The 26,652-nt window shown below is 45.6% G+C and overlaps 1 protein-coding gene across 3 annotated transcripts; it reads left to right on the forward strand.

Moving 5' to 3' along the window:
• The first annotated feature begins 660 nt into the window (after positions 1–660).
• Positions 661–25,960, forward strand: LOC121287937 (UNC93-like protein MFSD11). 3 transcript variants are annotated; one of them, XM_041206064.1, is made up of 13 exons: positions 661–796; positions 8,557–8,612; positions 10,605–10,712; positions 12,059–12,138; positions 12,592–12,688; positions 14,058–14,116; positions 15,130–15,268; positions 16,095–16,144; positions 19,116–19,181; positions 19,764–19,889; positions 22,343–22,517; positions 23,433–23,568; positions 25,087–25,960. In XM_041206064.1, the coding sequence occupies exons 1-13, from the start codon at positions 707–709 to the stop codon at positions 25,237–25,239; spliced, it is 1,335 nt and encodes a 444-aa protein (XP_041061998.1). In that variant the 5' UTR covers positions 661–706; the 3' UTR covers positions 25,240–25,960. The 3 variants fall into 3 exon arrangements, with proteins under 3 accessions (XP_041061998.1, XP_041062001.1, XP_041061999.1); XM_041206067.1 differs by lacking the exon at positions 23,433–23,568; XM_041206065.1 differs by lacking the exon at positions 19,764–19,889.
• The last annotated feature ends 692 nt before the right edge of the window (positions 25,961–26,652 follow it).

Here is a 26,652-nt window from a genome sequence, read left to right on the forward strand (position 1 = left end):
GACAATTCGAATCTCATTTTCCAGCACTAGGCCCATAGCCTTATATGCCACGGCCTTCTTTCTCATTGGATTGGAAACATACTGCTGAAGAAAATTTTCCTGAACACAATCTAGAAATTCTTGAACCTTTCTGTCCTTTACACTAACACCATCCCAGTCTATATTTGGATAATTAAAGTCCCCCATTATAAATACTCTATAATTTTTGCACCTTTCTGTAATTTCTTTGCAAATTTGTTCCACTACATTCTTCTCACTAAAGGTGGCATATGGTGGCCTAAAGACTACACTGTAATTGCACATTTTTTCCCCTTAGCTCTGGACAAATTCTCACAGTCGAATACTCTGCCATATGCCTAGGTTCATATATGGAGCCATGAAGTCCTGGATTGTGCATAACGCTCTTATTTCAGCAAGGGGCCAGGAAACATCGGTCAAGGAACCAGAGGTTTTGCAGTCAGGGTAAATGAGTGACAACAGTCCGCAAGCCTCTTGCATCAACCCCACCCACACAGTATATTGGACAACAAGCCGTGCCCCCTTGCTGATTGACAGTCAATGCCCCGCCTCTGTCTGCTTTGCAGATGTAGCCCCGACCCCGCTCTGATTGACAACCTGAGTCCCACCCCCTGTCTGATTGACAGCCGGAGTGCTGGCGCTTCTCTAACTGTCTGTCTATCCGCAGCTGCGGCCGGTTAGTGTCTTAATGGGTGATCGCAGGGTGATCAATGTTTACCTCCTCGGTGTGGCGTTCATGCTCCTCTTCACCGCCTTCACTACCTGCGGGAACATAGAGGTGAGTTTTAACTCAATTTATATGAAATATAACGGCAGCGAGTACTAGTGACACTTGATCAGGGTTAAAGTTTATTACAAGGACTTAGGTGCTGGAAATCCAGAAATACTCCGCAGGCCTGGTAGCATATGTGGAGAGAGAAATAGAGTTAACGTTTCAGGTCGGTGAACCTTCCTCAGAATTGATGATAGTTTATAAATAATTTGGGAGAGGGGAGGAAAGAACAGGAGAGATGGAAGACAGGAGAGATTAAAGGACAAAAAGGGATGATGGTACAAGGCAAAAATAAATGATAATGGGACACAATAATGAAACAAAAGGTGTGGCTGAATTATGTATACATGGGTAAAGCAGAATTACCATCAACGGTTGCCATCCAAAAAAATCATGGGGCAGAGGTTATAATCAGAAATTGTTGAACTCAATGTTAGGAATATAGGAAGAGAAGGCCATTCAGCCCATCGAGCCTGCTCCACCATTTAATATGGTCATGGCTGATCGAACGCTTCAATCTTTTACCCAAACTACCCCCATAACTCTTTCCATTATTGTTAATCAGAAATCTATAAATCTGTACCTTAAACATACTCAAAGACTGAGCTTCCACGGCCCTCTGGGGTAGAGAATTCCAAAGATTCACAACCTTCAGAGTAAAGAAGTTTCTCCTCATCTTGGCCCCTTATTTTAAAATTGCATCTTCTGATGCTATACTCCCCAACCAGGGAAAACATCTTACCTGCATCTACCCTGTCTTTCCTTTAAGTATTTTGTAGATTTCAATGAGATCACCTCTCATTCTTTGAAATTCTAAAGAATATAGGCTGAGTTTCCCCAATCTCTCTTCATAAGATAGTCTCGCCATCAGCAGAACAAGTCTGGTGAACTTTTGTTGCACTCCCTCTATGGCAATAATATCCTTTCTAAGATAAGGAAACCAAAACTGCACACAACACTCCAGGTGTGGTTTAACCAAGCTTCTATACAATTGAAGCAAGACTTCACTACTCCTGTACTCAAATCCTCTTGCAAAAAAGGCTAACATTCCATTAGCCTTCCTAATTGCCTGTTGCAATTGCATGTTAGCTTTTAGTGACTTATGAACAAGGACTCCTTTGTACATCTACATTCTCTAATCTCCTACCATTTAGGAAATACACTGCACATCTGTTCCTTCTACCAAAGTGGATAACCTCACATTTTTCCACATTATATTCCATCTGACATGTTCTTGCCCACTCACCAAGTCTGTCCAAATCCTCCTGTAGTCGCTTTACATCTTCCCCTCAACACACATTCCTGCCTAACTTTGTATGCCCTGCGAACTTAGAAATATTACATTTGGTCCGGATGTCCAAATCATTGATATATATTGTGAACAGCTGGGGCTCAAGTCTCATCCTTGCGGTACCCCACTAGTCACAGCCTGCCAATGCAAGAAAGACACATTTATTTCTACTCTCTCTTTTCTGCCTGTTAGCCAATCCTTAATCCATGCCAGTATATTGCCTCCTATCCTATCCCTTTATTTTGCTAATCAACCTCCTGTGGGGGACTTAATCAAAAGTCTTCTGAAAATCCAAGTATACTACTTCCATTGACTCTCCTTTATCAATTTTGTTAGTAACATCCTCAAAAGACTCCAACAAGTTCTTCAAACATGATTTCCCATTTACAACTCCACGCTGACTATGCCCAACCAGATCATGATTATCCAAATATCCATTTATCACATCCTTTATAATACATTCTAGTATTTTCCCTACTACTGATGTAAGACTAACAGGTCTGTAGTTCCCTGTTTTCTCTCTCCCTCCCTTCATAAATTGTGGGGTGACATTTGCTACCTTCCAATCTTCAAAAACCATTCCAGAATCTATAGAATTTTGGGAAATGATCACCAGTGCATCCACTATCTCTATAGCAACCTCTTTGAACACTCTGGGATGCAGAATATCAGGTATCGCGGACTTATCAGCTTTCAGTCACACTAACTTCTCTAATGTAATCTTCTTTCTTGTACTAATTTCCTTCAACTCCTCATTCTCCCTAGTCCCTTGGATCTCTAAATGTGGGAGATTCCCTGTATCTTCCTCAGTGAAAATAGGCAAAAAGTAATCATTTAGCTTCTCTGCTATTTCTCTATTCCCCATTATAAATTCTCCTGACTCTGCCTGTAATGCACCCACATTTGTCTTAGCCAAACGCTTCATTTTTACATACCTATATAAGCTTTACAGTCCTTTTTATGTTTTTTGCTAGATAGCATTCATATCCTATTCTCCCTTTACCAGTTTCTTGGTCTTCCTTTGCTCTATTCTAAAAACAACTACTGGCAACTTCATAAATCTTTTATTTTAACTTCATACAATCCTTAACTTCCTTTGTCAGCCACAGTTGACTGACCTTTTCTGGGTTTTTGCACCTTTAAGAAATGTATTGGTGCTGTTGAGTCCTGAAGGCTGTAAAGTGCCGAATCACAAGATGAGGTGCTGTTCCTCAAGCTTATGTTGTGTTTCACTGGACCAGTGTGGGAGAGGTTATAGTAAGAATGGAGCGGAGATGGCAGGCTACTGGATGTTCTGGGGCTTATCCTTGTGGACTGAACAAAGATGTTCCACTAAGCGATCACCCAATCTGCGTTTGGTTTCCTCAAAGCATTATGAGTGAATACAGTGAATAAATTGAAAGAAGTGTAAATGAATCTCTGTTTCACTGGGAAAGTTTGTTAGTTGCCTTAGATGGTGAGAACCTATGATGTAAAAGCACAGGTGTTGCATCTCCTGCGCTTGCATGGGAAGTTGCTGTGGGAAAAGAATGGGGCTTTGGAAGTGATTGAGGAGTGAACCAGGGTATTGCAGAGTGAATGGCCTCTTTGGAAGGCTGAAAGGGGAGGGGAGGGGAAGATGTGTTTGGTATTGGCATTATGATGGAGGTGATAGAAATGCCAGAGGATTATCCATTAAACATGGAGGTTGGTGGAGTGGAAGGTGAGAACAAAAGCAACCCTGGGTGGGGAATGGGTAAATCGGGCTTATATGTGATTCCCACCACCGACATTCACTATCTAGTTCTCTTGTAAGGAATGACCATGTGCGCGAACTACTGGAGGAGCGATGGCAAGGGGCCAGCTGGAGAAGAGGGGAGAAAATCACAGAGGGGACAAACAGACCTTGCAGGAGTAACTGAAATATTGACTGCCGTTGATATTTACTCATCAATTCACAGCATATGATCCCTTGACTGGGGCACAAAGAGAAACTGTTTTTCAGATAACAGTATCTCCTGTCAGCAACCCATGATAATGACATCATTTAAACAGGAGTCACAGGGCAAAGCTCAATTAAACTTTCTATTCAGAGACATATAATTAGAGCACAGAGCAGTACAATCATATCTGTGCTGGCTTTTTGCTCAAGCTATCTAAAACAATCCCATTGCCCAGCTCTCTCCCTATAGTGCTGTGTTTTCAAATCTTTTCATAACTTTAAAAACCTCAATAAACCACCCTTCTTTGCTCCAATACAGATTATTCCGGTAGCTCAAGACCCTTCTCATAAGTTTATCACAGAGTGCTCCAAAGTTAGCCTATAGAATGTTGTGGCAAATTTATTATTTCTTTACTTGTGGACTTGTTTTGTCTCTCTTCTGCTCTCTTTTTTGCTCTTTCTTTCTCTTTGTGAAAACTGCAGCATAGATTCACCAGGAAGGTAGCAGGCATGAGAAGTTAAGAGTTTCAATGAGAGCTAAAAATTGGGTCTGTATTCAGAGGAGTAGAGAAGGTTAAGTGAAGTTCTAAAAAGCATTCTGTGTTCTGGGAGAGCATGAGAAGATATACTGAAACATTAATTCCACTGGTCGATGCCAAGAGGTTATAAATTTAGATTAGTATTAGAACAGAAGTAGGCCTTTCAGCCTTTCAAGTTTGTTCCACCATTCAATCAAATCATGGCTTAATTTGAAACAGTCACTCAGAAGAACCATACAGAATGTCAGTGCCATTGAAAGTAAAAAGACCAGTCTCACTTGGTGGATACTATTCTCGTCTCTGAGTCAGGTCATAGGTTCAAATCACAGGAATATAGAAACAGGAGTAGGCCATTTAGCCTTTCAAGTCTGTTCCAACATTCAACGAGCTCATTGCTGATTAATGACTGAACTCCATATACCTGCCTTTGCCCCATATCGCTTAATATGTTTAGCTAATAAAAATCTATCAAACTCAGTTCTAAAGTTAACAATTGATCTAACATCAATTGCTTTTTGTGGAAGAGTACTCCAAACTTCTGCCACTCTTTAAGTGAAGAAGTGTTCCAAATTTCACTCCTGAAAGGTCAGGCTTTAATTTTTAGACTTTGTCCCCTAATCCTAGACTCCCCAACCAGCAGAAATAGTTTCTCCCAATTTACCTTATCTGTTTCCCTTTATTGCTTGAAACATTTGGTCAATTCACCCCTTAACCTTCTACATGCCAGGGAATACAGCCCTAATTTGTTTAATCATTCTTTGTAACCTAATCCTTGGAGTTCAATGATCATTCTAGTAAATTTACACTGCATTCCATCCAAAGACAATATATCCCTCCTAAGATGTAGTGCTCAGAACTGCTCGCAGTACTCCAGGTATGGTCTAACCAGGGCTTTGTACAGCTGAAGTTTCTATCCCATTGTTTAAGTTGTTATTGAATACAGTGAATTATTGAGGCCCAATACAGATCCTTGCAGGACACTACCAGTCACATCCTGTCAAGTAGAGTACCTGCCCATTATCCCTACTCTCTGTCCTACCGCTCAGCCAGTTTCCAACCAAGTCAAAAATTTTCATTCACCTTTAGCTAACAGTCTCCCATGAAAGACTTTACCAAATGCCTTCTGGAAGCCCATACAAATAACATTTGTAGTCATTCTCCTATCCACTACTTTACAAACATACAAAATAGGAACAGAAGTTGGTCATTCGGCCCCTTGAGCTTTCTCTGTTATTCGATAAGATCTGTTATTGTTTAGAATTTTACATTCCCATCTATCCTGGAAAATCTTTGATTCCCTTGCCTGACAAGAGTCTATATACCTCTGTCTTAAAAATATTCAGTGACCCCGCTTCCATCACCTTCTAAAGTCGCACAGCCCTCAGAGAGAAAAAAAATTCCCATCTCTGTCCTATAAGGGCCTAATTTTAAAATAGCTCTGAACTCACCCACAAGTCCAGCCTGACAAAAGACAACCCGCTCATTCCAGGTATCAATCTAGTAAGCCTCCTTTGAACTGCCTCCAATGCATTTACATCCTTCCATAAATAAGGAGACCAAAACTGCACACAGTATTCGAGATGCTGTGTCACCAATGCCCTGTATAACTGAAGCATAACATCCTTACTTTTATGTTCACTTCCTTTTGTAATAAAGGATAGCATTCAATTAGTCTTCTTGATTATATTCTGTACCTGTATACTAACTTTTTGTGACTTATGCATGAGTACATCTAGATCCCTCTGCACCTCAGAATTCTGCAGTCGTTCCCCATCTAAGTAGTTCTGCTTTTTTATTCTTCTTGCCAAAGTGAACAACTTTACATTTTCCCACATTATACTTCACCTGCCAGATTTTTTCCCACTCACTCAACATATCTTTATCTGTCTGCAAACTCCTTACGCCTTCTTCACAAGGTACTTTTGCACCTATCTTTGTGTCGTTTTGCAAATTTAGCTACCATGCCTTCACTCCCCTCATTTAAGTCATTGAAGTAAATTGTAAAATGTTGAGGCCCCAGCACAGACCCCTGCAGGACTTCACTCGACACATCAGACAAAGACCCATTTGTGCATATTCTCTGTTTTCTGCCAGCCAGCCAATCTTCTCTCCAGGTTAATATGTTACCCCCTACACCGTGAGCTTTTATTTTCCGCCATAACCTTTGATGTGGCACCTTACAAATGCTTTCTGGAAATCCAAGTACAGTACATCCACAGGCTCCCCTGCATCCACTGCACATGTTACTCCCCATAGAACTCTAATAAATTGGTTAAACATGATATCCCTTTCATAAAACCATGCTGACTCTTTATGATCACCTTGAGTTTTTCAGCTATAACCTCTTTAATGATTGACTCTAACACCTTCCCCATGATAGACATCAAGCCAACTGGCCTATAATTTCCTGTTTGCTGCCTCCCTCCCTTCTTGAATAGAGAGGTTATATTTGCTACTTTCCAGTCTGATGGAACCTTTCCTGAATCTAGGGAATTTTGGAAAATTAACATCATCACATCTGCTATCTCATAAGCCAGCTCTTTTAAGACCCTAGGATGAAGTCCATCTGCACCCAGAGACTAGTCAGCCCGCAGCTCCATTAGTTTGCTTGGTAGTCACCTCTTCAAAAAATTCAATCAGATTCATCAGGCATGACCTACCCTTTACAAATCCAGCTGATTCTCTCTTATCAGCTGAAAACTTGCAAGATGTTCAGTCACCCTATCCTTTATTATAGACTCGAGCAATTTCCCGACAACAGATGTTAGGCTACTTGTCATTAATTCCCTTGTTTCCCTCTGTCACCATTCTTAAATAGTGCTGTGACATGCATAATTTTCCGAAGGAACATTTTCTGGGTTTAGAGAGCTTTGGAAGATTATAATTGGAACTTCTGCAATGTTTTCACCTACTTCTTTTAAAATCCTGGGGAAGAAACTACCTGGTCCTGGGGATTTGTTGCTTTTCAGTGCTATCTATTGCTCCTTTACTGTTATCTTGCTTATGTTAGTTTGGTTGAGTCCCTGTCCCTGATTTAATGTTAGTTTCCTTGAGATGTCTGGTATGCTCACCTCTTATTCTACTGTAAAGCTTGGCACAAAGTAATTATTCAGCCACTTCCTTATTTTCATTGATGATATCACCTATTTTCAAGTGGCTCACGTTGCTCCAACCAACCCTTTAGTCGTTGCAAATATTTTTTGAGTTGGTTTTGATATCCCTTCCAAGTTTCTTTTCATGCTCCCGTTTTGTAACTTTTACTATCTGTTTTCTCATCCTTTGTTGTTTTTTTGTATTTTCCCGTTCTCTAGGATCTGTGATTTTTAAATTTTTTTTTTAGTTTTATGCTCATCTCTTTAGTTGTCTATGGCTGTCTTTTTTGGCAAGTAGAACCCCTGTCCTTTAGAGGTATAATTCCTTTCTAAACATTTCCCACTGATCAGTGCCATTATACCCGTTAACAGATTTTCCCAGTTTACTGTGGATAGTCTTAGTCTCATGGCATTAGAGTCTAAATCTAGAATCTTCGTAGCTGTTTCACGGTTCTCCCTTTCAATCATATTATGATTAATTGGATAAATGGTCATGCAAAGTTAGATTGTTAACTAAATTTGGCTCATTACTCATTACTTATTTGATATAGCCATGCACCATGCATTGAGCATATAATCTAGGCTGACACTTCAGGAGTATTGAGAGAGTGCTGCACTATCAGAAGTGCTGTCTTTCAGATGAAACATTAAACCAAGGTACTGTCTACCAGTTGGGATAGATGTTAAAGATCCCGTGTCCAGAAAGGGGGCCTCCCTAGTACAGTGATTCAACATTCCTTCCTTAACTAACACCATCAAAAACAGATGAACTGCCTCGGTTCCTGCTTGTGGGATCCTGCTGTGTGGGAAATTGCTGCCTGGTACCTATGCAGCACTAGTCAGACCATGCTTCAATGTAATTCATTGTGGATGTATCTGAGAGATGTTTAAATGTAAATCCTTTCAATGTTCTTCTTTTGCAGCAAACAGTGATAAGGAGTTTGACCAATACCAGTTTCTCCGGCAGTGGTTACAACAGGTATCAGAGACCCTGGCTCTTTATTATCGGCTGTTGAATCAGTCTACAACATTTTTGGTGGACTGAGGCACCCACCTCCCCCTCAGCCACTGTGCTTCTGGTGGATGTCTTACCTGTGAGGATAACTGAAACCTAGTATGTAAACTTGATCATGGTTTTTTGCTCCACATTAGGGGCAGTATTTAATAGAGTTGACAAGTATCTTGCCTACCAGCTGCAGACCTGGTGAGAGCCCTGTTTCACCTGCTTTCAGGAAGGCCTACCGAATTAAGTGCCAATCAAGGGCTCCTGGGCAGAGATCTTGCTGCCCTGCTGCCCTGCCACCCCCCCCCCCCCCCAACCGCCCAAGAGCTGCTGGCCAATCAGAGGCTGGAAACTGTGTGTTGCTGGGTAGCACCACCACAGAAGCAGTGGCAGCTGTTGCTAATGCACCTACCCGGGGCCCAGGATTGTCAAAGGACCCAGGCAACAGGTGAGTGATGGGGGTCGTAGTGGAGGGGGTTGGCAGCAAGAGCAGAGAGGTGCTCTCAGTAGAAACCTCACCCTCTTCCTGACGTGGGTCCCTCATTTAGGCACTGAGTTCCTTTCAACGATGGACACCACCAGAAACCTGCAAGCAACTCCGACAGGGTTTGATTTTTGGGCTTCTCACATGCCCATCGCTGGGTGAATACCAGCGGTAGCAGAGTGAGTCCCTTAAGTTGGCACAAATTACCGTCCACAAGCCTACCCGTCCTGGACTTAATCAGGGCAGAGGTGGGAAGGCATGTGGGGTTCTCCCCTGCCCCCCTCCTGCCCAACTAAATGCCCCCTGCCATCAAACTCGCCTCAGGGGAGGACCTTAGGAGTTTGCATTTACAGGATTTGGTTGGCATTAATGCAGGTGTGCCTCACTGTTCTCTTGTCATCTGTGGCATGCTGGAGATCTGGTGTTGCCCCAGGTGTCATGAATCACTGTTCCCTGATTTCAGCCTTGAGTCTTGTCCACATGCTGTGTACGGTGTCATCTGGTGAGGCCAGGGTGAACATTCGGAACTCCTTCTTGCTCCGAAGCAAATAATTTTCTGATCAAGCGATCTTATTAGATCCTACAGTATTACCTTTGACAGTCAGCTTAACACACCCATTGCAATCTCAACTTGTATTTATATATATGGTACCATTAATGTAGTAAAATGTCCCAAGGCGCTCTCAGGACAAAATTTGACACCAAACCAAGGGAGAAGATATTAGTTCAGGTAACAAAAGCTTGGTCAGAGGTGAGTTTTAAGGAGCATTTTAAAGGAGGTTGGGAGATGAAGAGGTTTAGAGAGGCATTTCTAATGCTTAGGGCCCAGGCAGCTGAAGGCATTGTCACACAAATGGTGAACTAATTAAAATCAAGGATGAGCAAGATGTAGAATTGGAGGTTTGCAGAGATCTTGGAGTGATGTAGGGCTGGAGGAGATTACACTTAGGGAGGGATGAGGCCATGGAGGTTAAAAACAAGAATGGGAATTTTGAAGTTGAGGCATTGTAGGACCTGGAGCCAATGTAGGCGAGCATAGGAGTGGTAGATGAATAGGACTTGGTGTGAGTTAGGATTGCAGGATGTAATTATGAGCTTCCAAGTGCTCCTCAGTATAAATTGGGCAAAGAGCATACCTTAGCTGATATCTTACTGCCAGTTCTAATCATCATCATGAGTATGAGCACCATCTGCTAGCTGTCCAATATATAAGCCAAAGATGTGCAGAACATTACAATTCAGTTTAAGTAATAAACTTTTTTCTTCATAAGTCCTTGATAAGGTAGATTTTACATGGGGAGTGGAAGGAGATATAGTAAGTGGGTGGAGCCCATAATTGGGGAGATTTTATATGGAGTGTGAAAAGGGGTTCAGTGGGTAGGAAAGGTATATAGTATTGTTGCTAGTACTTGTTGTGGGAAAACAGAAATGAAAGGCCAAAATCCCTGCCCAAGTATCACAGTTCCTTGTGCTTTTTTTGCCAGCCTTGCCATTATCTATGGAGTGTTTTCAGTTTCTAACCTCATTGCACCATCTGTGGTCGCAGTTGTTGGACTGAAGATGTCGATGGTCTTCAGTGGAGTTGTTTATAGGTAAGCCTGATCCCTGTTGGGTTTTAGTCTCCCACACTCCTGCAAGCCATCCAAGATAAAACTTGTCCCTGCTCTATTCAGTTGATAATCGCCTGGTCTGGACCCTGAGAACGTTCCATGCTTTCTCCTTCTGAGTTTTAAATCCACTTGGCAATTGGGAAAGAATGGGGCAGAGGAATTAATTGGACAGAACTTTCAAAGAGCTGGTGTGGACTTGACAGGCTGAATGACCTTCCTATTTGCTGTAAGATTCAATGTTGGCCCAGGTGTGCCAGTCTCTGGCCTCCGATTGCCAGTTTGTTCTCTCAGCTGTGCCACTGCAGGTGAGTCCTACCCATCTACTTCATGGAAATTTCCCCGACCCCTAAGGTGATCGGATACCAGATTCTCTCAGCCATAGCACAACAAAATTGGGCATTCTTGGGCCTAGAATCTGTAGACAGTCATTGGGTGACGCAGAGTATGAGCCAATGTTGGGGGGAGGGGTTTGCGGAAAAATTGTGTTCAGCAGTCCTCGGTTCAATCAAGTTCAAAAATAATTTTGATCATGTGTTTCTAGCAAACTATGTTTAATTAAAAATGATAAAACACTTCAATTAATTGTTGAAGAAACTGAAATGTTGGCTAGGGCAGTTGGCAGTTCACATTCTTATGGAGTGCTGGGTTGGAACTGGCACAGGCTGGTAGTAAACAGATGCGTTTGAAAATAGGTTATGGCGCTGCATCAATTGTTGGGGGGATGGGGTGGGGGGAAGGAATGTTGAGGGGGGTAGTTGCTGAATGGTTGTCTCCTGTTCCTTTAACTGATTCTGTACCATAAGCACCTTTTTTTAAATTTATTCTTTCATGGGATGTGGGTGTCACTGGCTAGTACAGCATTTTTTTTGCCCACCCCTAATTGCCTTGAGAAGATGGTGGAGAGCTGCCTTCTTGAACTGCTTCAGGCCATGTGGTGCATGTACACCCACAGTGCTGTTTGGAGGGAGTTCCAGGATTTTGACCTAGCAACAGTACAGGAACAGCGATATAGTTCCAAGTCAGGGAGGTGAGTGGCTTAGAGGGGAACTTGCAGATGGTGGTGTTCCCATGTATCTGCTTTCGTGTCCTTCTAGTTGGTAGAATCGTGGGTTTGAAAGGTGCTGTCAAAGGAGCTTTGGTTAGTTGCTGCAGTGCATCTTGTAGATGATACACACTGCTGCCACTGTGCGTTGGTGGTGGAGGGAGTGAATGTTTAAGGTGGTGGATGGGATGCCAGTCAAGTGGGCTGCTTTGTCCTGGGTGGACCTGCAGTGAAGCTCTGACTGACTGGTCCTCTACTGTTGTTGTGTTTTGTTTGGTTTTTCTAGTGGTTACGTGGTTTCGTTCTGTGAGCCGATGACTTGGTCATTCTACATCGCCTCCACCCTCATCGGATTTGCTGCAGCGGGTGAGTGGAATTCCTGGACAATTATTTCCAAATCTCAGTACCAGTGCGTCTCCTGGCCTCTCCTGAGGGATCCTGTCCCCCACCCCACACCCTGGGGTACAATTCTACCCATTCCTAACCAGATGCTTCAAGCAAGTGGTCAGCTTTTGTGCTCGAGCCTGGACCATGAGGGTGCTCAGGCTATTGAATTGGGAGGAGTGGGGGCTGGTGGGCTGGGGGCTGCAGCAAACTCTGATCATGGTTTCATCTGATGCCCACACTCACTATTAACCAGGGCAGCAACAGGATTGGCAATCCTGACAGGCTTACTGCGTCCCACCCCATCCTCACACCAGAGACTCCAACCCAGTTGTTATCCTGATTTCTGTCTCATCACCGAACAGCTAACTCAGTACAGGTTGGGGAGGCAGTCAGGACCCTCCAGCTCTGCCCATGTTCTTCCTTCTCTTTCAGTGCTATGGACAGCTCAGGGGAGCTTCCTTATCCTGAACTCTGACAGTACCACTATCAACAGAAACACTGGCACCTTCTGGGCTCTGTTACAGTGCAGGTAAGGGAACTACAGACTCCTGCAAGAGTTGGGCAACATATCCATAGTCTGACCCCTCCCTTAATATTCTTCCTCTATCCACTATTGTATCCAGAGACCAGACATGGTGGCCTAATGATTCTGGTAACTCAAGGTCGTAAGTTCAAATCCTGCTATGGCGAGTTGGCAGGATTGAACTCAATAAACCTAATGGTTTTGGGATGAGCTAATGATTGTAAAATTTGCTGGAACTCTGGCTGTGTTCTGGAGTTGAGGTTGTGGATCAGGATTGCAGGATAAGACCATGAGGGCAGGATCATGTGGTGTGAGGTTCATGACAAGGTGCAGGGTGAGATCACAGTGTATGACAGTGAGGGTGAGGATGAGATCATAGGGTGTGAGGGTCATGGGAGGGGTTGATTATAGGGTCATGGAGTGTGAGAGTGAGGGTGATGTTGGGGCCATGGGGTGTGAGGGTGATGTTGGGGCCATGGGGTGTGAGGGTGATGTTGGGGCCATGGGGTGTGAGGGTGATGTTGGGGCCATGGGGTGTGAGGGTGATGTTGGGGCCATGGGGTATGAGGGTGATGTTGGGGCCATGGGGTGTGAGGGTGATGGTGAGATCACAGTGTGAGGGTGATGTTGGGATCACCTTGTGAGGGTGATGGTGATTTTGGGGTCACGGGGTGTGGGTGTGAGGGTGATGTTGCAGTCAGGGTGTGAGGGTAATGGTGATGCTGTGGTCACGGGGTGTGAGGTTAATGTTGGGGTCACAGGGTGTGAATGATGGCAATGGTGGGGTCACAGGGTGTGAGGTCGATGGTGGGGTCATGGGGTGTGAGGTCGATGGTGGGGTTACAGGGTGTGAGGGTGATGCTGGGGTCACTAGTGGGGGTGGTGTTGGGCTCATGGGGTGTGAGGGTCATAGTGAGGTCACTGGGTGACACAGCGTGATGGTGGGATTGTGGTGGGAGGGCAAATCTTGATCTTTATCATTTGTGCTACAATCTGATGGAGTAACTCCTCCCTCCCAATTATGGAACCTTAGAAATTTACAGCATAGAAGGAGGCCATTTGGCCCATTGTGCCTATACTTGTTTTCAGTGACAGGAAATTTGTGGTGCATGTAAACACCAGCATGGATCATGTGGGCCAAATGGTCTGTCTCTATATTATAAATTGTATGTAATTCTGTTTGTCTTGGAATATTGAAATCATGTTTTGAATGTGAAAGGGATGCGATATTTATTTTCCAGTATTATCCTGTCCTCCTCCTAACCTCTGCCCCAGAATGAGCTGCTGTAAGGAGTATCTGGGTCATGTTGTTTTACTCTGGGTGACCAATACATTTTAGTGCCTCTAATCTGACTGGTTTGATATATTTTTGCAGCATGTTGTTTGGAAATCTCTATGTTTATCTGCAATGGCGAGATACAACTGTGATCTCAGGTAAAAGACTGGCTTTGCTTCCTGCTCTTTTTTTTATGGGAAGGGAGGTGTGGAGAGCGATGGAGGCTGGGTCTGTCACGATGTGGGTGTGTGGGGGGTTGGGCTGGGTAGTGTAAGAGGGTGATTGGAGGGTCATGGAGGGTGGGGTGGAGGATCAGGGTGGTGAAGTGGCAATAACAAGGATTATGGGGGTTGACAGGGTGGGTGGGAGAGATAGTAGAAGTGGTGAGGTGAGGGAACATTTAGTCTTGTGGGAGCCTTGAGCAAAGGATTAAATTGGGGTCCCAACATTTCACGAGATGCTGTTAGTAAATTCAGCCGATCCAATATGGATCCATTCAGCCCCTCTGACCATCTGGCCGCCTCGGCCCCTCTGGCTGTCTCTGGACCTCCCACTGTCTTGGTCTCTCTGACTGCCTCTGCCCCTCTGATCATCTCTGTCCTTTTGACCTTCTCTGCCCTATTGACCATCTCAGCCTCTCTGAATCACGAGTGGAGCAATAGCAGGATCCTACCATGGCCCCCTCTCAGGTTCTGAGTGATATAGACGGGCAACTGAGGGACAGGTTTCACTGGTACAAGGTCAGGCCCCTCGCCTCTGAGACAGAAAGTCATGGGTTTGAGCCTGTTACCAGAGACTTGAGTCCATAATCAGGGTGTCACTCCACAATAGTATTGAGGGAGCGCTACACTGTTGAAAATGCAGCTATTTGAATGAGCCATTAAACAGAGGACCCATCTGCCTTCGCAGGTGCACACCAAAGATCCCATGGTACTATTTAAAGGAGGTCAGGGGAATTCTCCCCAGTGTTCTGGTCAATACTTATCCTTCAACTAACACCACTAAAACATATTATCTGGCCATTATTTCATTGTTTTTGGAATCTTGCAGTAGGCAGATTAGCTGCTGCATTTTCTACATTACATCAGCAATGGCTGTAAAGCATTGTGAGATGTCTTGAGGTTGTGAAGGACAATATAGAAATGCAAGTTCTTTCTTTTTGACTTGTCAGATCATGACAGAAGTATCTTCTTTATCATATTGTCCGTAATCTCTCTTGCTGGGACAGCCATCCTACTTACACTTAAAAACATCAAACACGTGGACAGCAACTCTGAGATCAATGATCCTCTGCTTCAGGATTCTAGGCTGTAAGTATGCAAATGGAAACCAATGGTCTGGCTCTCCTGCTTGTGCTGTGGGTAGTTCTACGCTCATGAGGACACAATCTACATGCAGTTCTAAAACTGGCCACTGAGGATGCCAGGGAGCTGCCTTACCCTGTTCCAGATAAAAAGAGTTGATATTTCAACTCTTTCTTGGACTCGAACTCAAGTTCTGTCGAAGGGTCATGAGGACTCAAAACGTCAACTCTTTTCTTCTCTGCCGATGCTGCCAGACCTGCTGAGTTTTTCCAGGTAATTCTGTTTTTGTTTTGGATTTCCAGCATCCGCAGTTTTTTTGGTTTTTATCTCTGTTCCAGATAACCCTGGTTGAGGTAGGGATCTCACTGTGTTGGGACCAAGATTTTGTGTTGAGTCTAAAAACATCTTTGCAAAAATAACGTATTTAAAACAAATGTGTGTCAGCCATGGCTGAATGGCTCATGCTGTTGCCTCTGAGTCAGAAGGTCTTGGGTTCAAGCCCCACTCCAAAGACTGGCGCACAAAATTCAGCCTGACACTCCCAGTGCAATACTGAGGAATAAAACTATCTACTCTCTCAGGTAGATGTGAAGGATTCATGGCACTATTTCAAAGAAGAGCAGGGGTGTTCTCCTGTTGTCCTGGTTGATGCTTAATGTTCAGCCAACACCTCACCAATAACACATTTATGGCTTTGGATCTTACCATGTACAAGCTGCGACATTTCCTACGTTGACTAAACTTGGTTGTAAAGCACTGGTAGGCAAGTCCTTTTCTTTTTAAATTTATATTAGCTTTTACAGCTGCCTGATTTGTTTCAATGTTGTTCTAGGTTTAAAGAGAAAGCGATGTCTACCCTGGATCAGATCACATCAGAGTTCAGTAAGTTGTTCCTGTGCTCAACGGGCTAGGTTACGGAGCTTAGTCTGAGCTCTTGTTCAAGTCAAATGCTCACAATGGAAACATGGTTATGAACTGATGCTACTCAGCACTATGGTGTAGTCAGCGGATGTTGGTATGGTGATTGGGAGGTACAGTGGGTTAGTCATTGAGGGGTACAGTGGGTTAGCCATTGAGGGGTACAGTGGGTTAGTGATTGGGAGGGGCAGTGAGTTAGTGATTGGGAGGGGCAGTGAGTTAGTGATTGGGAGGGGCAGTGAGTTAGTGATTGGGAGGGGCAGTGAGTTAGTGATTGGGAGGTGCAGTGAGTTAGTGATTGGGAGGGGCAGTAGGTTAGTGATTGGGAGGGGCAGTAGGTTAGTGATTGGGAGGGGCAGTGGGTTAGTGATTGGGAGGTGCAGTGGGTTAGTGATTGTGGGAGGTGCAGTGGGTTAGTGATTGTGGGAGGTGCAGTGGGTTAGTGATTGTGGGAGGTGCAGTGGGTTAGTGATTGTGGGAGGTGCAGTGGGTTAGTGATTGTGGGAGGTGCAGTGGGTTAGTGATTGTGGGAGGTGCAGTGGGTTAGTGATTGTGGGAGGTGCGGTGGGTTAGTGATTGTGGGAGGTGCGGTGGGTTAGTGATTGTGGGAGGTGCGGTGGGTTAGTGATTGTGGGAGGTGCGGTGGGTTAGTGATTGTGGGAGGTGCGGTGGGTTAGTGATTGTGGGAGGTGCGGTGGGTTAGTGATTGTGGGAGGTGCGGTGGGTTAGTGATTGTGGGAGGTGCGGTGGGTTAGTGATTGTGGGAGGTGCGGTGGGTTAGTGATTGTGGGAGGTGCGGTGGGTTAGTGATTGTGGGAGGTGCGGTGGGTTAGTGATTGTGGGAGGTGCGGTGGGTTAGTGATTGTGGGAGGTGCGGTGGGTTAGTGATTGTGGGAGGTGCGGTGGGTTAGTGATTGTGGGAGGTGCGGTGGGTTAGTGATTGTGGGAGGTGCGGTGGGTTAGTGATTGTGGGAGGTGCGGTGGGTTAGTGGTTGTGGGAGGTGCGGTGGGTTAGTGGTTGTGGGAGGTGCGGTGGGTTAGTGGTTGTGGGAGGTGCGGTGGGTTAGTGGTTGTGGGAGGTGCGGTGGGTTAGTGGTTGTGGGAGGTGCGGTGGGTTAGTGGTTGTGGGAGGTGCGGTGGGTTAGTGATTGTGGGAGGTGCGGTGGGTTAGTGGTTGTGGGAGGTGCGGTGGGTTAGTGGTTGTGGGAGGTGCGGTGGGTTAGTGATTGTGGGAGGTGCGGTGGGTTAGTGATTGTGGGAGGTGCGGTGGGTTAGTGATTGTGGGAGGTGCGGTGGGTTAGTGATTGTGGGAGGTGCGGTGGGTTAGTGATTGTGGGAGGTGCGGTGGGTTAGTGATTGTGGGAGGTGCGGTGGGTTAGTGATTGTGGGAGGTGCGGTGGGTTAGTGATTGTGGGAGGTGCGGTGGGTTAGTGATTGTGGGAGGTGCGGTGGGTTAGTGATTGTGGGAGGTGCGGTGGGTTAGTGATTGTGGGAGGTGCGGTGGGTTAGTGATTGTGGGAGGTGCGGTGGGTTAGTGATTGTGGGAGGTGCGGTGGGTTAGTGATTGTGGGAGGTGCGGTGGGTTAGTGATTGTGGGAGGTGCGGTGGGTTAGTGATTGTGGGAGGTGCAGTGGGTTAGTGATTGTGGGAGGTGCAGTGGGTTAGTGATTGTGGGAGGTGCAGTGGGTTAGTGATTGTGGGAGGTGCAGTGGGTTAGTGATTGTGGGAGGTGCAGTGGGTTAGTGATTGTGGGAGGTGCAGTGGGTTAGTGATTGTGGGAGGTGCAGTGGGTTAGTGATTGTGGGAGGTGCAGTGGGTTAGTGATTGTGGGAGGTGCAGTGGGTTAGTGATTGTGGGAGGTGCAGTGGGTTAGTGATTGTGGGAGGTGCAGTGGGTTAGTGATTGTGGGAGGTGCAGTGGGTTAGTGATTGTGGGAGGTGCAGTGGGTTAGTGATTGTGGGAGGTGCAGTGGGTTAGTGATTGTGGGAGGTGCAGTGGGTTAGTGATTGTGGGAGGTGCAGTGGGTTAGTGATTGTGGGAGGTGCAGTGGGTTAGTGATTGTGGGAGGTGCAGTGGGTTAGTGATTGTGGGAGGTGCAGTGGGTTAGTGATTGTGGGAGGTGCAGTGGGTTAGTGATTGTGGGAGGTGCAGTGGGTTAGTGATTGTGGGAGGTGCAGTGGGTTAGTGATTGTGGGAGGTGCAGTGGGTTAGTGATTGTGGGAGGTGCAGTGGGTTAGTGATTGTGGGAGGTGCAGTGGGTTAGTGATTGTGGGAGGTGCAGTGGGTTAGTGATTGTGGGAGGTGCAGTGGGTTAGTGACGGGGGGGTGTTATGGTGGGTTAGTGATTGAGGGGGGTACAGTGGGTTAGTGACCTGGGGGGTGGGTAACGGTGGGTTAGTGATTGCGGGGGTACGGTGGGTTAGTGATTGCGGGGGTACGGTGGGTTAGTGATTGCGGGGGTACGGTGGGTTAGTGATTGCGGGGGTACGGTGGGTCAGTGATTGGAGGGTATGGTAGACAATGAGTGGGTAGTGCAGTGTGTTAGTGATTGGTGGGGTACGGTTGGTTAGTGATTGGGTGGTGTGGTAGGTTAGTGTTTTGGGGTACAGTGGATAGTGATTGTGGGGTACAGTGGGTTAGTGTTTGGGGTGTGACAATATTGTCCTGAGAAGTGGGAAAATCGAAGCCCCAATGTGACAGGATCCCTTTGGTGTCAAATTGAACACTGGGAGTAATGTATTCTGTAATTCCCATGTATTGCGGGATATGAGTCTACAAGTGGATGCAAGAGATTCTGGTGCTAGTTAAAGTCACCCAGTCATAGGTCAACACAGGTTGAAAACTGAAAACCCTTTTCGACCTCGCTGTTCAAGGGTAATGTAGAACTGGGTGTGAAAACCTTCTCTCTCCTCACTCAGTTCAATCTCTTTTTCAGGGTCAATGTTGAGGTTGTTTCGCACAAAGAACATGATGCTATTGAGCGTGACAATAATGTACAGTGGTGAGTAAGCTAGTGTACAGGAGTGGCTGTACAGGGGTGGGTGAGTGTACAGACTCTACAATTTGTGAGACTTGACATCTGACAATAAAGCATTACCACTGGAGCAGGGGTGATGACGGCTTCCCCACACCCCACATTGGTCCCACACTGCCCCCTCCCTCCCCTCTATCCCCACCTCCCTTCCACCCCCATTCTGCCCCACCTCCTCCACTCCTCATATTCACCCTAATCCCTGAGGATCCCACACTGCCCACTCCTCTCCACTTCCTCCCTCCACTGTCCCAACAGTGTAAGGGCCTGAGTTTGGTATCATCTTGATCTGCTCCCTAACGGGCATGGACCCACCATGTTTCAACCATATCAACAATTAGGACCACGAAGGACAGCTGGTGGAGAAAATTAGATTATCATCATATTTGATGGGATAGTGTAGATTGAGTTTTAGTATACCATCTGTGCTATGCCAACCTGGGAATGTTTGATGTGGACAGTGTAGAGGAGTGCATCTAACATGTGTACCTGCTCTCATTGTGTTGGGTCAATCCTTGTTTAACTCTTGTTTTGGGGATGATGTTGTTCCAGGGCTGGTGCTGACTTTTTACAGTGGGGTGTATGGGACATGTATTGGAGCCACCAGACAGTTCGGGCCAGTGGCCAAGGGTCTCATTGGTCTCTCAGGGATATTCATTGGCATTGGAGAGATTATTGGTAAGTTTGAAAAATGATTGTGCCAAGCAGAGCATGGGAGGAAGGTGAGAGGATGGGAGGATTGGGAGGAAGGTCAGATGTTAGGAGGAGGCTAGGGAGCAATGTAAGAGGTTGTATGGAAGGTCTGTGATGGCAAAACAAAGAGTTGCACTATTAAATTTAGAATCAGGACATTCTGGTAGATGTTACACACTGCTGCCACTGTGTGTCGATGGTGGAGGGAGTGAATGCTTACAGTGGTGGATGGGATGCCAGTCAAGAAGATTGCTTTAATGAAGACAGAAAATGCTGGAAAAACTTAGCAGCTCTGGCAGCATCTGTGAAGAGAGAAACAGTTTTAACGTTTTGAGTCCATATGACTCTTCTTCAGAGCTGACTGCTTTTGTCCTGGATGGTGTCGAGCTGCACTCATCCAGACAAATGAAATCAGGAAACAGAAAAGGTAGTGAACATCTGGAACTCTCCCTCAGTGGAAGATATAGATCATCCTAGATCTCACCTCACCTCTATTCTGCTATTCAGTTAGATGAGAGTTATTGCCCTTGACATCAGGGCAGCACTTGGCTGAGTGGGGCATAGGAGCCCTAGCAAAACTGGAGTCTATGGGAATTGAGGGAAAACTGTCCACTGTTTAGAGTCATGTCCAGCACAAGGAAGATGGCTGTGTTGCTGGAGGGCAATCACTTCATTCCCAGGACATCACTGCAGGAGTTTCTCAGGGTAGTGACCTAAGCCAACCATCTTCAATGTCCTTCCCTCCATCGTAAGGTCAGAAGTAATGATGTTCACTCTTGATGCATAATGTTCAGCACCATTCATGACTCCTCGGATACTGAAGCAGTCCATATCCAAATGCAGCAAGACCTGGACAATTTCCAGGCTTGGGCTGATAAGTGTTAAGTTACATTTGTGCCACAAAAGTGCCAGGCAATGACTATCTCCAACAAGAACGAACCTAACTAAAGAATCAGTGGCATTACCACTGCTGAATCCTCCATTTTCAACATCCTGGGGGTAACCATTGACCAGAAACTCAACAGGACCCCCCATATAAATACTGTGGCTACATGAGCAGGTCAGAGATTGGGAATTCTGCAGCAAGTAACTCACCTGCTGACTCCCCAAAGCCTGTCCACTATATACAAGGCACAAATCAGGAGTCTGACAGAATCCTCTCTAAATGCCTGGATGAGTACAGCTCAAACAAAAAGCTTGACACCATCTAGGACAAAGTAGTGAGCTCTGAATAAGAGTCATATGGACTTGAAACGTTAAAACTGTTTCTCTCTCCACAGATGCTGCCAGAGTTGCTGAGTTTTTCCAGCATTTTCTGTTTTCATTAAAACAGTCCGCTGGATTGGCATCCCATCCGCCACCGTAAATATTCATTCCCTCCATCACCGATGCACAGTGGCAGCAGTGTGTACCATCAACAAAGGGCACTACAGCAATTTACCAAGTGCTTCGACAGCACCTTCCAAACCTGCGACCTCTATCACCTAGAAGGACTAGAGTAGTTGATACATGGTTACACCACCACCTACAAATCCCCCCCCAAGTCCTGCACCATCCTGACTTGGATTCGCTGTTCCTTCATTCTTGCTGGGTCAAATCCTGGAACGCCTTTCCTAATAGCACTGTGGGTTTACCTACACCATATGGACTGCAGCAGTTCAAGAAGGCAGCTCACTACCACCTTCTCAAGGGATGGGCAATAAACAGCCAGCGACACCCACATCCTGTTCAAGAATAAAACAAAAGGACAGAGATTTGATGGGTTGAATGGCCTCCTCCTGTTCCTGTCTAACAGGTTTGTGAGACTGAATGGCTGCCTCCTGTTCCTGTGTAACAGACTCGAGCGGCTGAATGGCCTCCTGTTCCTAAGTAACAGCTTCAAGAGGCTGAAAGGCCTTCTCCTGTTCCTGTGTAATAGACTCTACAGGTTCAATGGCCTCCTCCTGTTCCTGTGTAACAGGTTTGTGAGACTGAATGGCTGCCTCCTGTTCCTGTGTAACAGGTTTGAGAGGCTCAATGGCCTTCTTGCTCGAATTAACCGGTTAAGTTTGGAAAGCAATGGGGATTATAGACCACAGTCTATATGGTCCCCTGCTCAGTGCTGCAAGATCCCTCTCTCACACTCAGTAACTTGTCCTGTCCATTTAATATATTGGGAGGGGCCAAGTCACATTAGGTCAGGGCTAGCTTTGTGCTGTTGAGGTAGGCAAGATATGGACTGTGGTGCTGGGAATCAGGGAGACCCTCCCTTTGTCCCTTTTGAATGGGTGTTTAGGATGGCTTAGCACAGGGGAGAGGGTGACTTCTTTCGGTGCAGACACACCATCAGAAGGTCCACTCAATTAGCCTGTGAATAAATGAAATCCTCGTGGGCTGCTGGAAATAAATAGCAGGTTCAGTGAGGATTCAGATGGTAAATGTGTGTCTCTCTGTTACAGGGGGTGGGATCTTCGGGCTGCTGTGCACCAATAACCAGTTCCGACGTACCTCAGTAATCCTCCTCGGAGTCATTGTGCATCTCCTGGCATTCTACCTGATCTTCCTTATAATCCCAGGCGATGCTCCAATAGGGGGTGCAACCAGCAGTCTCTATGAGCCTTACCTGTCCCCCAGGTAAGATCTGTAAAAGTGATCATGAAGCTATTGGCTTGTAACAAAAATCCAACTGGTTTACCTTAGGGAAGGAAACCTGCCGTCCTCACCTGGTCTGGTCTTATATGTGACTCTAGACACACAGCAATGAGACTGAATTTTCACTGCACTTTGAGGTGGCCAAGCAAGACTCTCAGTTGTGTCAAACCATTAACCAGCGTTCAAGGTGAAAGCTCAGCATCACCACCTAGACAACTGGGGATGTGATGGTACTGGGCAGTATTTGGGTGTCAACTGGTATTGGGGTATCTGGTACTATTGGGGAGACAGGTGGTATAGGGATGTTGGGCAGCTTTGGGGCACTGGGCAGTATTGTGGCTGTACAGTATTGGGGGCTGGACAGTATTCGAGCATTCGAGAAGTATTGGCATGTGGACAGTATTGTGGTTTGGACAATGTTGGGGTATTGGGCAGTATTGGGGGGTGGGCATTATAGGTGCATTGACATTATAGGTGTGTGGGCAGTATGGGGGCATTGGGGGGTATTGGGCCTTTGGGCAGTATTGGGGCATTGGGCAGTGTTAAGGAGTTGGGTAGTATTTTGGCATGGGGCAGTATTGGGGAGTTGGATAGTATTGGGGCGGCATTGCAGTATTGGGGCTTTATACAGTGTTGGAGCGTGGACAGTACTGGGGCATTGGAAAGTATTGGGGTGTTGGAAAGTATTGAGGCATGGGCAGTATTGGACCATTGGGTGGTTTTGCAGTATTGGGCTGTTGGGCAGTAGGGGGGCGTTGGACAGTATTGGGGCATTGAGCAGTATTGGGGTGTTGGACAGTATTGGCGTGTTGGGCAGTGTGCTGGATCAGGCAGAGTTGAGGCAGATGGTGATTCCCGGTATCATGGACGGGATGGTAACAGTTGTTGTATTTACAGTCCTGCTGCAGCGTTAGTAAGCAGCTTCCTCCTTGGTCTGGGTGACAGTTGCTTCAACACTCAGCTCTACAGCATCCTTGGCATACTGTACCCGCAGCAAAGCAGCCCAGCTTTCGCAATCTTCAAATTCGTACAGGTACCGTTACCAGAAACACTCAATCTACAATTGTATATCTAAAACAAAAACAAAAATACCTGGAAAAACTCAGCCAATACTTCTCGAATGCTCGAATACTGTCCAGCCCCCAATACTGTCCATGTCCCAATACTGTACAGCCACAATACTGCCCAGTGCCCCAAAACTGCCCAACATCCCTATACCACCTGTCTCCCCAATAGTACCAGATACCCAAATACTGCCCAATACCATCACATCCCCAGTTGTCTAGTAAGTTTTTACTTAGTTCTGTTGAAGAGTCATTTGGACTCGAAACGTTAACTGTGTTCCTCTCCGCAGATGCTGCCAGATCTGCTGAGTTTTTCCAGGTATTTTTGTTTTTGTTTTGGATTTCCAGCATCCGCAGTTTTTTGCTTTTATCTTCGTGTTTAATTGTATATCTACTCTAGTTATTTGAACTGAGTTAAGTTACACCCATGGTATCCACTTAACCCCACCTCACCCACTCACTGCCTCCCTCCCACTCACTGCTTCCCTCTTCCACTAACTTTCACTTGCGCTTCCCTCTCCTAAAACCTCGCTGTGAACCAGGGCTCGGGAGAGGGGCAGTGAGGAGGAAATATGCAAGCAAGGGAGTGCGGGGGGGGGGGGGAGTTGAATGGAAGGATCAGGGAGAAAGTCAGAGAGCAGAAGAGAGGCAGTGAGCAGTAGGATCAGGGACTGTGGAAGAGCCGGTGAGTGGACTGCAGGAAAGACATGAGAGGGTACAGCCAGTGGGTGGAGTAGTGAATACTGTTGCCATAATTCATCATACTGTGTTATGATACACCTACAGTCTCCAATATGCATTACATAGCTAAAATACAGCCTCATTATCCAACACAATTAGAGTATGGTGTCTTTGGTCCTGTGCATGTTGGGTGATATCAAAGACCTTGGGAAGACACATGGAAGGGTAACTAATATCATACCCTGTCCTGGGCTTAGTTATCGGGAGAGAGTTTATGAAGTCTGGGTTGAAATGTAGTTCAGAAGCAAATATAATTGAGGTTTTTAAAAGGAGAAGGGAAGGCGCTCCCAGATGGGCAGGACTTGGGACAAGTTGGAAATGTTTTGGTCAAGAAGTTAAGCTATATGTTAGGAAGTGTTAATTTGCAGAGAGTTATTGGCCTCTGGAGCAAACTGAAGCGTGTGGTGATTAACTGCAGTTGCACATCTGAGAAAGCTTGTTCTCAGGTACAGCAGCAAGTTATCTGGGATTAAAAGTGCTTCTGGATTACTCCCAGATTAAAGAATCAGAGAAGGAACTTCATGCAGTCTTTTAAATTTCTTGTCCCTTTTTTATCTTCTGGTTTTCCCCTCCCCCTTATGTGTAGGAGGCAGCCTGATTGTTTGAAATGGCTGCATCGTATCTGGACAGGGATGGGTTTGGCAGGCCTTTTTCATATGCTTGTGTGCAGAACAGCCGTCCATGCTGCAGAAAGAAAAAACACTATTCTCATCTGTGTGACTGTTTTCTTTCTCCTTGGCTTTCAGTCCATTTCTGCCGCAGTGGCTTTTGGGTACAGCAACTATCTGGTACTTTCATGGCAGCTCCTCATCCTGACTAGTTTCTGTTTTTTTGGCACACTTTCCTTTTTCACTGTGAAGAAAATTGAAGACAATGCCTCGGACTTGCAAGATTTCTGACCTTCAATTTTCCTAAAAGTGCAGGGGTGGCAGGGAATATCCACAGCTCTGAATTCCAGGGATCTGTTGCTTTGGAACCTGCTGGAGTTGGACAGGGAAAATCCCATGGATTCATGGAGCAGATTAGAATGTTGCAGCAGCTTTCCTCTGCCACTAGAGGGAGTTTAGTATCTAAATTACTAAGGATGTCTGGTGGTGGAGACCACGTACTGCAGTGTTTTCAATCCTTTGCAAAACCGTCTTAGTCTCTCATTCTTGGGAGATGTCAGGCGTGAGTGTACTATGTCAAATGATAATGTTGAACCTACAATAACCATTACAGAAGAAATAAGACAGAGCCCACCCAACCTGAGAACTTCTGTGGGCACTAAACAAAAACATTCTGATATCAGTAGAAATAACAAATAGATTTACAGTACAGTATTGTTTTACACCGTAGGATTTCTCCCCTGTCCTTGTATCTTAGTTCTGTCTTGCACTGACTGATATATCCAAATTAGCTGTTATTTTTGTTGATGCAGGGAATTTATAAGCAACTGCTCATTCCTTACAAACTGAAGTATAACCATACAAGCTCAGGATCGAACAGTCCATTGTTACTGTCATTTGCTCCTCACCAGGAATTGATGGGAGTCCTTTTGTGTGCTCATAACCTTCAGATAATCATCACTTACCATGTGATTGGAGGTGTTAGTTACAAATCCACTTCATTAAAGAAGCAAAACAAAAACAGAATTACCTGGAAAAACTCAGCAGGTCTGGCAGCATCGGCGGAGAAGAAAAGAGTTGACGTTTCGAGTCCTCATGACCCTTCTCCACCGATGCTGCCAGACCTGCTGAGTTTTTCCAGGTAATTCTGTTTTTGTTTTGGATTTCCAGCATCCGCAGTTTTTTTGTTTTTATCATTAAAGAAGCAAGTAATCCAGTGTGTATATCTGTCACCTTCTGTTGCTGGGAAAGCTCCGAATGCAAACATCACACACAAGATTCTTGAGCCACTTAACTAGGCAATGCCTAGGCTTCAGAATTCTCATTCTTGCTTTCATATTCCCCCCTGGCCTCATCCCTCATTATCTGTGTAACTTCCTACAGCCCTACAACCCTCCAAGAACTCTGTGCTCCTTCAATTCTGGCCTCTTGTGCATCCCAATTTTCATCACTCCACCATTGCTGCCTTAATTATAGAGTAGCTTTAACAAAGTAAAACATGGCAAGGCATTTTTCAGGAGAGTTATCAAACAAAATTTTATACCAAGCCATTGAGGTATAAGGGCAGGTGACCAAAAGAGGCAGGTTTTAAGCGTCTTAAAGGAGGAGAACGAGGTAGAGACTCAGAGGCGTCAGCGGGGAATTTCAAGGCTTTGGGACTTGACAGCTAGAGGCATGGCCACCAATGGTGGAGCAATTAAATCT

Source organism: Carcharodon carcharias, chromosome 15 (assembly GCF_017639515.1).
Source record: "Carcharodon carcharias isolate sCarCar2 chromosome 15, sCarCar2.pri, whole genome shotgun sequence".
Classification (NCBI taxonomy): domain Eukaryota; kingdom Metazoa; phylum Chordata; class Chondrichthyes; order Lamniformes; family Lamnidae; genus Carcharodon; species Carcharodon carcharias.

Coding starts and splice junctions, on each gene's coding strand:
- LOC121287937 (XM_041206064.1), top strand. CDS start 707: ATGGGTGATCGCAGGGTGATCAATGTTTACCTCCTCGGTGTGGCGTTC. Junction 797..8,556: donor CTACCTGCGGGAACATAGAG/GTGAGTTTTAAC, acceptor CTTCTTTTGCAG/CAAACAGTGATAAGGAGTTT. Junction 15,269..16,094: donor CTGCTTCAGGATTCTAGGCT/GTAAGTATGCAA, acceptor ATGTTGTTCTAG/GTTTAAAGAGAAAGCGATGT.